Raw genomic sequence first — 12,436 nt, 5'->3', positions numbered from 1 at the left:
TTTGAAATGCCTTTTAAAGGGCTTGCTGTTCAATTAAAAAGACACACTTTATTGCAACCTTCCTTTCAAAAGGTTCCCCAAATGTTTTACTACTACATAAAGGAAATCTCTTCATCCCTTCCCCTATCCCACTTCTAAGATGGAATATGGCATCCACCAGAGTATGCAAACAGCCTGGATGGAAGGACAATTTACATATGGTAGGAATCCTTTGAGGAAGGACAATAGGACTTTGAAGATACTAATCTCCCTCCTTCCTGAGAAGTTTCCTAAACTGCTGCTTTGACACTGCAGAGTCAGGTGATCATGTCACCTGGAACTGGACATCATTTTGGACTTCTGATATTTTGCCACTGAAAGGGGGTGGGGTAAGGATGAAAGTAGAAATAGGGACTTACCAGTATGGGGCTGGGTTGGGGCCAGCTCTGGGATTGGGGGGGGGGCGGGAGAGGCTCAGAGCCAGCCCTGGCCTGCCCTGTACTGGTAAGTGTCCTCCCCCTACCCTGCCAGGGTAGCAGCTGTAGCCAGCGGCTCCAGCAGCAGCTTAAAGGGCTCGGGCTCGGCCGCTGCTACTACCCTGGGCCCTTTAAACCACTGCTGGAGCCTCCCGCTGCCACTGCTACCTGAGGGCTCCAGCAGCAGGGCTCCAGGGGCTATATAAAGGGCCTGGTGCAGTAGAGGCAGCGGGAGCCCCGGCCCTTTAAATAACCCCTGGAGCCCTGCTGTCCCTACTCCAGGGCTCCAGCAGCGGGGCTCTGGCGGCAATTTAAAGGGGCTGGGGCTCTAGCTGCTGCCTGGGGAAGCTGGGCTGCACCGGTATGGTGCACGGGCTCTTGCTGGTATGCCATACTGGGGCGTACCAGCTTACTTTCACCTCTGGGGTGGGGGTCAAGTTAGGAAACAAAGGATTCCCACCATATGTAAATCTTATTTAAGGATGGGGAGTGAGTTATCTTGGTTCTTCTCCACTGCCTCCCTGCCCGGGAAGGAAGGAAGGAAGGAAAGGAAAACACCTGAAGAAAGAAAGGAACTAAACGTGGGGGGGGTAGGCGGCAGGGGCTGAGCCCGGTCTGGGAATGGTGTTTGGCCCGTGAAGGATATACCTGGAGTTTTAAGCTGCAAGCAAGAGCTGTCTGTCTCCAAAGAAATTCTGCAACCTGCTTAACACAACATTTAGGGTGATAGGGTGAGATTATTATTTGTAGCCAGTATTCTTTAGCACATCAAGCTTAGTTTGCATGTTTTGTTTTATTTGCTCAGTAATCTGCTTTGTTCTGTTTGCTATCCCTTATAATCACTTAATTTATCTTTTATAGTTAATAAATTTGTTTGTTTTTTTGTTTATTCTAAAATCCAGTTTGTGCAATTCATATGGGGTGTGGGGTGGAAAGCTGTGCATATCTTCCTACACATTGAGGGAGGGAGCGAATTTCATGAGCTTATGCCGTATAGATCTCTATACTGAGCCAGACGATATAACTTTGGGTTTACACTCCAGAGGGTGTGTGCACCAGAGTGCTGGGCAATTCCCTGAGCTGAGTCCTCCTACACAGAGCTGATTGCAGACTGTGTGATTCTACAGCTGGGTGTGTCCCTACCTGAGTGTGTACATGCATGCAGGACAGGGTGAGGGAGCCCAGACTGGTGGAACGGGCCGGCTCAGTGGGACCCCAATACATCAGGTGGCACCCCAGAAGGGGGGGAGGGGTCCAGCCAATCATACCTACCTTTCTGTAACTGTTCTTCGAGATGTGTTGCACGTGTCCATTTCAGAGTGTGTGCGTGCACCTCATGCACAGTTGTTGGAGAACGTTTTCCCTCAGTGGAACCAGTTGAGGCAGCTCTGTTGCCACACACCACTGTGTGCTAGTATGAGAGGACAGAGCTGCCCTGACCCCCTCAGTTCCTTCATACTGGATAAACTCCAATAGCGAGAGGAAGGAGGGTCGTGGAATGGACATGTGTAACACATCTCCAAAAACAACAGTTACAGAAAGGTAGCTAACAGTTTTTTCTTCCCTGGGTGCTTATTTGTGTCCATTCCACTACAGGTGACAAACAGGCAGATAAACACGGAGGTGGGATCAGAGTCTACTTGAACAGCAACTGGAGGACAACCCGTCCGAAACGGTCCTTGCACTGATGGGAAATGGCATAATGAGAAGCAAAAGTGTGCACTGATGGCCAAATTGATGCTTTACAAATGTCTGTAATCAACACTTGCTCCAAGAAAGCTGCTGAAGTTGCCTGCGCTCTAGTGCAACGTGTCAATACTCTATCTCTTGGGGTTATATTAGCCTAGTGGTATCATAAATGAATGCATGAAGAGATACAGGATGAGATTCTCTGAGTGGAAATTGGCTGGCCCTTAGCTCTGTCCACAGTTGCAACAAACAACTGCATGGAGGATCTTAAGGACGTAATATGCTCCAGGAAGAAAGCTAAAGCCCTTTCTCATATCCAACAAATGACATTTCTCCTTATCTCTATGAGCATGGGGTTTGGGGAAAAACACTGGCAAGCAGATTGGCCATTCCATCATGTTAACCAGGCACTGAAATGGGCCTGAGGCCCAGCCTTGACTGGACCATTGCCCTTTAAGGGAAGGCCAGTGCTGCAACTGTTGCATGACCCATGGTCTCCAAGTCTCTGATGGAAGGTATGCCCTCTGCCTTGGATGGGGCACAGATGAATGCATCTCTGAGTTTGAAAAGAAAGAATCCAAAATGTTTGACAACAGTGGGGGTGGGGAGCAGAACCAGATAGGACTTGGGGATAAGTAGCCCAAACCTGGAGATGGCAGTACTGGGGATATCAATGGAGGCTTGCCTTTTGATTGCACTGGCCTTTATGGAAGCTTGGCAGATAACGGTACTATGGGTCCCTGATGCAGTGAGGTAGGCGCTGTAGACATCGCTACTGATTGTAAATCTTTTTGCACTTCCAGGGATACTGATATCAAGAGGCTAAGCAGGTCCCTTGCAGATGGTTGGGAGTGGCAATGACTGATGGCTCTACCACAGAGATCTTCAGGGGCACCCTCAACAGACCTCACACAGGCTCCAGAGGCAGTGATCCCTTTTTAGCTGAAGAATGCTAAAAGTGAGTGAGTGACTCTTGCCAAAATGTCTCGAAGAAGCTCTGCCTCTATTTGGCTTTGGCACAGACACACCCAAGTGAGACACCGAGCCTAAAAAAGGGACGAAGGAGTTGCAGGCATCTCCAGTGTACTCCATACTGAAGCTGATGTACTTGGGGTGCTCTTCATGTGAGATAAATCTGATGGAGGGTGAAGTGCTGCATCCATGAGTAAATATTTGAGGCTCGCAACTTTCTTTGAATGGGGCTTAAGTGATAAACTGCAGGATGTGTTTGTAGAACCAGGGCCTGGTCCTCCAAGGTGCTTATTGAACTCAGTCAATAGAGGGCACCCAACATCTTGCAGGGTCATGTCTTAGTGTTATTCTGTTCTATCTGGGTTTTTATACACAACCTATCTCCATGGTAGCTGAGCACCATGAGATGTACTTTAATTGCCCCTGTATAACTCTAACTGCTTCACTATGAAAACCATTTTGAAACCTCTGAAAACAGAAGAAACTTTTTAATACTGCTTTTAAATGGACAGGGTAAAGCTCTTCTCAGCAGCAGTTGTAACAGACGTCAATATTCTGAAATAAACACCTTGAAAATAGTGTCCCTTTAACAAAAACTCTACCAGCAAAGTTAACAAGGATTGTAGCTCTGTTCTTGCCAGAATAAGAAAAATGTGATCATGGTTTTGCACTTAAAATATTATCTAATTGGTAGGAGAAAAGTGAGTCTTTAGCACTGCACAGTGGCCTTGACACTTTCATGTCATGTAGGTTTTACATTAGCACCACTGGATTGTGCAATACTGTAAATGAAATGAGATCCCACTCTGATGATCTGTGTGCAATTTCACTTAACTTTATTGGCAGACTAGAGCCGGGGTTTATCACCTGTACATTTCAAGTAATTTGAGGTTGTTATAAAGAGCCAAGGTTATCATCTTGTTTAGTGCTGCAAACCATGAAACCTATTAAAACATGACAGGTTTGATTCCCCACACCTTGCACAAACACACACTCAAAATCATTAGCACGAAGCACAGTAAACTAAAAACAGCTTTTTAAATTTATTTTGTAAAGGCTGATGTGAAATTCTGATTAGTAGAACTTTATGGCTTATTGACTTCTCTGACGAAGACCAGATAATGAGAATTTCATAGAAAATGTGCCATTTTTTGACCAAAAGCCAGAAAAGCAATTTTTTTTCTCTCTTAGTTACAATACCCACTGCATCAAATGAGGGAAAATGCAGAATTTTAAAACAAATGCTATCCCTTGGATGGTGTTTAACTAACACAATCTGATGTTCTGGACATAATAGTCCAGCATCAGTGGTTTTTTAGTACTTTGCCTTTTGAATTGATAATTTGGTTACTCTGTTTCACTTGCGTTGGTCACACAGTCAGTGTCCAAAAGGTTCTAGGCACATACAACTGCTACCCTGTTTGAAGCACGCTAAAGTTTCTCTACCCAAGTTCTTATATGGTACCCATCGTCACAGTATCAGAGTGCCTCACATAAGAATAATCTCTGTAAAAACAAAAAGGTCTAATTTCCTCCTTAACAAGACTAAAACTAAGTAAACAGATTTGTAAGTCAGGATGATGGGATGCAACCTTCCACTGGAAGTCTATGACAGCAGAGACACCTCCCCTGTCTGTGGGCACGTCTTCACTGCAGTGTTAGCTGAAGTTAACTTGCCTCGAGTGAGAGCAGTAGATGCAGGCAGTAAGTGAAGTTGATAATATACAAATGACTAATCTTAATTTTTAAATATATATGCATACACATCTGCGCACACATTGCTTATTTTGGGACCCCTGACTGATTTGCCCTCTTTAAAGAGAAATGTGCGAGCCTATACTCCCTTGTCCAGACAGTTTCCTATGCCGTTGGCAAAAGTGGCCCCAGCAGCACCAGAGGGCAGCAGTGACTGCCTGAATGCAATACGTTGGAGGAAACGGGAGAGGAATGGAAACAGTATTGTGAATCTCCACCCAGGCCTCTCTCTCAGCAGAGCATGCAAACTCTCCAACTCTCACTTCTTCGGAAAAGGGAGAGAGAGACAGCAGATTCCCCTCCCTAGAAGTATTAACAAAGGCCCATTGGGATTACAGGAATTTGGGCTGGGGACGGAGGCTCAGCTTCACTGCTTGCTGGTTGGCACTGACCTCTCCAGCTGTGTGCTACTCTCCTGCACCAGCTTTTCACCTGGTTTGCACAGCAGAGGTGCTTTTCCCCAAGTCACTGAACAGGAGGCTGGGATGAGAACAGTAGAAGCCCAGGTCACAATGTTTCAGCTCCCTTCATGTTGTTTGTGCTGCTACTAACATAAGACGATGGGACTGGGCTATAAAAGTGAAGAAAGATTTTGGGGGAGGAAGTTTGAGTGAGAATGCAGAAACTAGCTATAAGTTTCAAAAACAAACCAGTTACAGAGTAATATTTTTAAAAGGTGAAGTTTAGGGGGAAAATTCAACAAAGTCTTAACCCGTGAAAAGTGACTCTGTAAAAGAATATCAATGGGTTCCATGTTTTGCTGGTGATTTTCAGATCCCAGCTGTCCAACTGAAAGGTTTTTGCCAGCTCTGCAACACAACCTGTGATCTGAAAGACAACCTGAGTTCTCTCTGTGACCTGTATCATCACCACCAATAACAATTCTGTAACTGACATTCAGCTTATGATTCTGTGGATACATGAAACAGAGTAGGCTCCAGCTCCTTCTCCCACAGCTGCAATGGCTTATTAGGGCTAACAAGAATAAACTCTAGTACATTTATTTGTGTCAGGGAAGTAAGCAGCTAGAACTCTGAATATATACTAGGGGCAGATCTGTTGAGAAATGCTCTATTTTTACCAAGTACTTTTCAGACTATAATGACATTTCAATTACAATGGAGAGTTACTAAGCCTGATGAATACTAGTACGTAAGAACTAATGGAGGCTACTTGTAGTTTTATTCTGGGTGCCTGAATGGCCAGCATGTCTCTTGTCAGCTAGGACTTTAGGGGAGAAGATCAGTAACCAATCTTTCCTCCCAGGCTTGGCTGCTTTGGACCAAATTCTTATTTATTATGTGACACAGGCACAGGTTTAAGTTTACTGCATAGATCTGTACAGCTTTAATTATCTTTAATTGCTTATTTTACTAACTGGTTTACTGCACATTTAGTGGACCCCAATGCCTAATTCTTTACTAAGGTAAAAAAGAGCAACAGCAAAGCAGTGTGACAGCCTGCCATAAGAAACAAAGGAGGGAGAATAGAGTGTGACACACTTTTCCCCCCTCCTTGATAAGACTAGTAGAGAAATTGAAGACCATTTGAGACACATTTCCTTTATTCTTTTACTTCCATTTATACTCTATAGCTTGACTTTCTTCTCTATCACTGTTCAACTTCGCCATTTACCCTTGCCTACTGACCACTTTGTGCAGCCTGGGATGGCTAATAGATGTGCAGCTACTACCCTCCTTCCTGCCACCCTGCAAAACCCTTCCCAGTTGAACTACTGCTCTGAGAAGGAATGGAGTCTAGGAAATACAAAGCCTGGTTGTACACTCTAGGATCTGGTTTGTCCCAAATCACAAAGGTTGTACTTCTGTCCAGCTAAGGTATAGCTGGGGTCACAGTTCAACTCTAAGGTCAAGAAGATATGGAGGATGGTAACATGGGAGGCGAGAGAGACATGGCCTTCCGGAAACCTAGCAAGTGGTCAGAGGTCAGGGGAGATCAGCCCAGTAACCAGTACCAAGATTCCACTGCAGGCAAAAGCAAAACAGCTCAAACATAGGCCCTTTTACTGGTCAATGCTGTTCACCCTTACCCCTGAGCACACCTCTAAATTGTTTGTACCAAGAGGTACATCCCTTATTTTTAGACTTACATTACATCTAAACTACTGAATTATAAAGAAGTATTGGGCCAGATACTACAGAGTTACATCACAAATTCTGGGTTATGAAACTGAGGCTACAGAAATTTATCCCATGTCATTTGAAACTCTCTTTCTCTCTCTCTCAAATCCTATATATCTTGCAAGTACATTCCAGAGAGGAAGCACAATGCCACACAGCAAGAGGCTCAAGGAAAGCAAGCAGAAGACTTATAAATGGCCTTTATACAGTTTTATAAATGCCAGTGGTGAAGTGTTCCCTGAGGAATAACCCTGTTCATTAACTTATTGTTGCCCCATGCACCCACTCTCTGGCAGACAGAAGGCATCGTTTTTCTGCAGCGAGCTGTGAGGGCTTTTTCCTTGTTGCTTGTTCAGGTGGAAACAGCTACTAAAATCAAAATGTTAAAAAAGACAATGAAGTGGGGGTTGGGAGTTTCAAATAAGGTAAGTATCTTACTTATTGAAGACTTTCTTCTCCAGACGTGAACGAGAAGTATTAGCCTCCTGTTTCAAGTCTGTCAGATTTGGATATTTCCTCTTCTTCCCTTTGTTCTTCCCTCCTTTTCCTTTCCCACTGTATCTAGAGGATCCAAGATCTACTCCAGTAGCTGCTTCAATCTCTCTCATGAATTCTGGGTCTTGCCACTCTGTTTAAAGAGAAAAAAAAAACATTTTAAAGATCAGACAACCCCATCTAAAACTTGCAAGTTTCCAGTGGTATTAGGCCCTGTTCACAAGGAGGGCAGAATCATGTTGCTGCAAGGATTTTAGTCTGAAATCTAAGTTATATAGCCTAATGGGTGCAAGAGGACTAGTCTACAGCACAGATCTCTGGGAAGAAATCCTGGCCATGATTGGGCATACTTCCTAATATCAACCGCGGTAGCTAATACAGTTCTGGATGTAAGGCCCAAGTCAACTTCTTGTAAACGAGCAATAGCAGAATTCCAGGGAATGCACTTCACAATGGAGAAGTAGCCTAAACACTGAGGTTATTATTATTTAATCTAACAAGAAGCTGCCAGTCTGAGCTCACAAGTTTATGATGTAAAGTAAATTTTGGAAAAATGAATTTAAAAAAAATTGCGCCCAGGATATTTCATGTTTGGAGAAGAGTGGTTGCTTAGATATGCAATAGCATTTCCATAGTCAGGAAGTAAGATTACTTCAAAATACATAGCTAATTTCGGACAGACTTGATAGCACACTCTAAGGAAAAGGAATATGATCTTGTTCTCATCCTCTCAATATTGAATCTGGAAAAGCCTTCACTTCTAAAATATCCCACCATTTCAAATTTAAATTGTCTAAATCCAACTTTCTTCTTCTTGTAACAGCACTAGAGTCAATTTAGCACTGTCAGAAACCTCTGTTAATATTTTATTAAAGCCGTACAAGTTTCAGAACTAGAATAACTGTTAACACTACTACAATTAAGTGCCACAATAAGAAAAGGCCTAAGTAACCTAGATTGTAAATAAACTCTTAGGGGAAGGGACTGTCATTACTTTTTGGCACAGAATCTAGCATAATGAGGCCCCGTCCTGTACTGGGGCAGTAGGTGTCAGTGTAATATAAACAGGTAGGATTATGGTGTTGGTCAGGGCAAAAGAGAGACAGTCTACATTTGAAAATAATTCAAATTCATGGGAAAATTAATCTTAAAATAGAAAAATCAAGTTATGGATTGGAAACAAACTAGTGCAAGTATAATTTTGAAAAGCAGCAGACTAACATGCTAGAATCTCGGAACGCCAGAGTTCTAGTTCTCACTCTGCCAATGACTTGTCAAGTAGTCTTGGGTTTGTCACCTAACCTTTCTTGATCAATATCTCCATCTGTGAATAGCAATAGCACAAGGGTGACATTAGGTTTACTTAACATTTGTAGAGAGCTTTGAAAAAAATCAAAAGGTGCTAAATTTTATTAATAAAGAAACCTATAATTTCATTTGTATACCTTAAGTGGTCAAGAACTATGACAAAAAATAGGTTATGCTGTTTCCGGTAGGTCAGAGGTAAAATATTCCTCTTAGTAGCATTAAAATGATACAGCTCAGGAGTATTAACTCATCTATGCAGGGAAAGGATAGATCTAACCTATCAATTTTATGCACAGAAAAACAGAGTGAGATTAAAATTATGAACAAACGAAAGGATGAAGAAAGCAGAGCTGGGAATGAACTGAGAAAGGGAAGTATAGAGGGAGAAAATAGAACCCACACAGTTGATAGATCAGAAGACTTCACAGAGTTTATTTTTTGAAGTGAAGGAATACAGAGCAGCACAATTCAGATACAGTAACGATTAATCCAAGATTAAGGAAAACTGTCTAAACAGTTTATCTCCCAGTAATAAGAAGGCGTCACAGTTTAGGAACCCAGTGAATGGAGCAATTGTTTAAACACAACGAAAAATGCCGGCATCCAGTAGAGATGAAATGAGCATTTGAGTAAAATGAAGGAGCAATTTAAAAGCCTTTGAGAAAAATCAATAGAATGCCAGGGAAGAGCAGTCTTTTTGAGCATTGATGGGCCCCTAAAGCTCTTCATACATTGTTACTGAGTTTAGCAGCAGGGAAAAGAAAATTACACAGTTTGCAAGGGTAGGAGGGAATCAATACTGTAGTTAGTAAAGAGATGCTATTTCACATCTGACTGGCCAGCGGCCTGCCTTCACCAGCTTGTCCTGATACCTGTTTGTTAACAAGTCACTAAGGGCTGAAAAACCAGATACTCTTCAGGGTTGACACAAAAAATAGGCACTTAATTTGCTCCTGTGTGCGAACTATTGGAAAAGGATGAACACTGCAGATTAGGGGGTCAGTGTAATCCCTCATGATTCATTGTTTCAGGGCCAAAGAGCTTAAAGCACAGTTTTGTGAAGATATGGCTGGAATCTAATAGTTTAAAGTAAGTTTTAATTTAATAATGTTCAAGCCTCACTTTTTTAAAATATCTCAGTAGTGACCGTATTGCCAAGACCTACACTGGTCATTACCATATGGACTATATTACTTTTTCATAATTGTTTTTCCATTCAGTCACATGGGGATAAAAATTCATCTACCTTCCAGTAGAGTGAAGAACATAGGAAACCCGTGATTTGAGCTAGCCTAAAGTTTCTGATAAGCAGAGACTTCTTGGGAGTACCTATTACAAATTAATGCACTTGAAATCAAAAGCAGCAAACATTAATTAGATCTATATACATTTAAATAAAAGGATCCAGATTAGTTCCCTCAGGAAGTCTTTATATTCTGGCCTGTATTAGAAATTACTAGTAAAGGACCAATTTTGTACTTAAGAGTAAAATAAAAACAGTTTAATTTGGCAAGGGAATGGAAGCGTTTATTACTTTAGAACAGTAAAGGCACCTTTCCTTGGCCCTAAAAAAGTAACATCTTATTTACTGTCATCTTTACAAACCTGCCATTCATTGCTTAAACATCCTGTTCTTTCAGCCTTACAAGCCTAGTTAGGAAATGGACAGAGCTACTGGAAAAGGTGGATTAGGTGCATGCTATTCCTGTCTCCTTCACAAACTGTTGTTGTACATAACCGCAACACCCAACACTCTCAGGGTCTTTGTGCAATGAATGAACTATACTCTTGACCATGACTGATCCTCATTTTGCAGTGTGTGGTCACTAATGTGTGGAATCACAGCACCAACTGTAAGAACAAAGTATGTGTAGTATCAGGTGGGTTATTTTAGACTCTAAACTATCTTGTGTTGTGAACATGCGCACAATCCTCACAGCTACACTGATGTGCTTGGTAATGCTGTTACAAGTCACTTGCAGGAAAGACATGACTTTTTAAACATTGGTTAAAACAATACATCAGATCTTAATTTAAAAGTCCTTAACTATGGACAAGAATGAATGAACCAAATACTAAGACCAATGAGCAAATATGCTCAACAACAGTTAATACACAGACATTAGAAACTTTCTTTAAATTAAATGAATGGAAGTTTTGGCCAGCAAACTAAGTGCCATAGTTTCCTTAGCTTCCCACCAGATAGGCAGAGAATGGTGGGCAGAAGGGAGCTCAGTTTGACATTTCAGCTTAAAAATGACATTCAGTAGGTCAGCAAGGTAATGTCAGAACAGGAGTGGGACTCAAGCACACATCTTTCTGGGCCAGAGGTGAGCATGTTACCAACAGCACCACACTGACACAGTAATAAAAATCAGTATTATGTCTAGCCTAGAGGAATGTCAGTTTCACAGAAAAAAAAAATCAATAGTTTACAGTTTGAGTGATTTTTTTACACCAGAGCATTAGGGCTGGTCTACACTTGAAACGCTACAGTTGTGCCACTGTAGTACGTTAACATAGACATTACCTGTGCCAATTACAGGGGTTCTCCCACTGACATAGTTAATTCACCTCCCCAAGAGGCAGTACCTAGGTCGACAGAACAATTCTTCCATTGACCTACCGCTGTCTACATCGGGGTTAGGCTGGCTTAATTAAGTCACTCAGGAGTGTGAATTTTTCAATGCCCCTCAGCAATGTAGCTGGGTTGACTTAACTTTTGAGTGTAGGCCTGGCCTTAGGTTCTGTTTCTAGTTTGAAACTAGCCTCTCAAGAGTAGCTACTAATGTAACTCCCTTTCTCTGTCTGTAGATTTTGCCAGAATTAAAATAAAGAAAAGTCAAAACTTTAAAAAAACAAAAACAAAATAACCACACTCTTGCTATACACAAATCGGAGCTATTGGGTTATACTTAGATGTACCTTTATGCTGGTTAGCAATTTTTGGATATTAGGTCATGATGGCCAACTACTGTTATCTATGCTTTGAAAAGAGACTTCCAGGGGAGGCTAGTGGCTGAACTAATAATATCGAACAATCAAAGAATCACTGGATTCCAGACTCACTTCAAATAAGACACCAACATATCAGGAATACATATGGACAAGGCACACAATCTTTTCCAGTTTCAGAAGTGCTATTTCTGGTATTACTAAGCAGAAACAGAAGCATAACTATACTAGAGAAGAATTCCTTGCAAACTTTCCTCCTGGGAAGGGTAAATAAAAATGTAAAGTTGGGAGGAAAATACCAAATTCCTGCACTAAGGCAATGAAAACACAGAACCAGTATTAGTGATATCACCATGGTACACAGATGTAGCACCTGCTACAAATCAGTATTGCTTCCAGTTGAAACGTTAGCTCGCTTTAATCAGAAATAAAGGAACAGCTGCCATCGAACATTTTCCAGGAAAATGGCGTAACTGTATGTAAAATGTGAGCTCCTCAAGAGGGTTGCACCGTATCTGTATAGAAAGTGCGTAGTCCATTGTGAGTGCTACTAGGTATAAGCAATAAACAAAGATCTCATATAGAGTGAGAAGAGGAACATTAAAAGTACTGATTTTAGAGTAGGTACCATGCAATAACAATACAATGAAATGCAGCAGAGAGTCC

General features: G+C 42.0%; 1 protein-coding gene across 4 annotated transcripts in view; it reads right to left on the bottom strand.

The window, feature by feature from the left end:
* UVSSA (UV stimulated scaffold protein A) overlaps window positions 1-12,436 on the bottom strand; it is a 112,307-nt gene that overhangs the window by 989 nt on the left and 98,882 nt on the right. For all 4 annotated transcript variants that reach the window (XM_030563449.1, XM_030563448.1, XM_030563450.1 and 1 more), the window contains one exon: window positions 7,451-7,640. In XM_030563449.1, coding sequence (XP_030419309.1) covers window positions 7,451-7,640 — 190 coding nt within the window. The remainder of the gene's footprint in view (window positions 1-7,450; window positions 7,641-12,436) is intronic.

Source organism: Gopherus evgoodei, chromosome 5 (genome assembly GCF_007399415.2).
Source record: "Gopherus evgoodei ecotype Sinaloan lineage chromosome 5, rGopEvg1_v1.p, whole genome shotgun sequence".
Taxonomy (NCBI): domain Eukaryota; kingdom Metazoa; phylum Chordata; order Testudines; family Testudinidae; genus Gopherus; species Gopherus evgoodei.
Note: the sequence above shows the minus strand (reverse complement) of the source record. Positions and strands in the feature narration are given on the sequence as shown.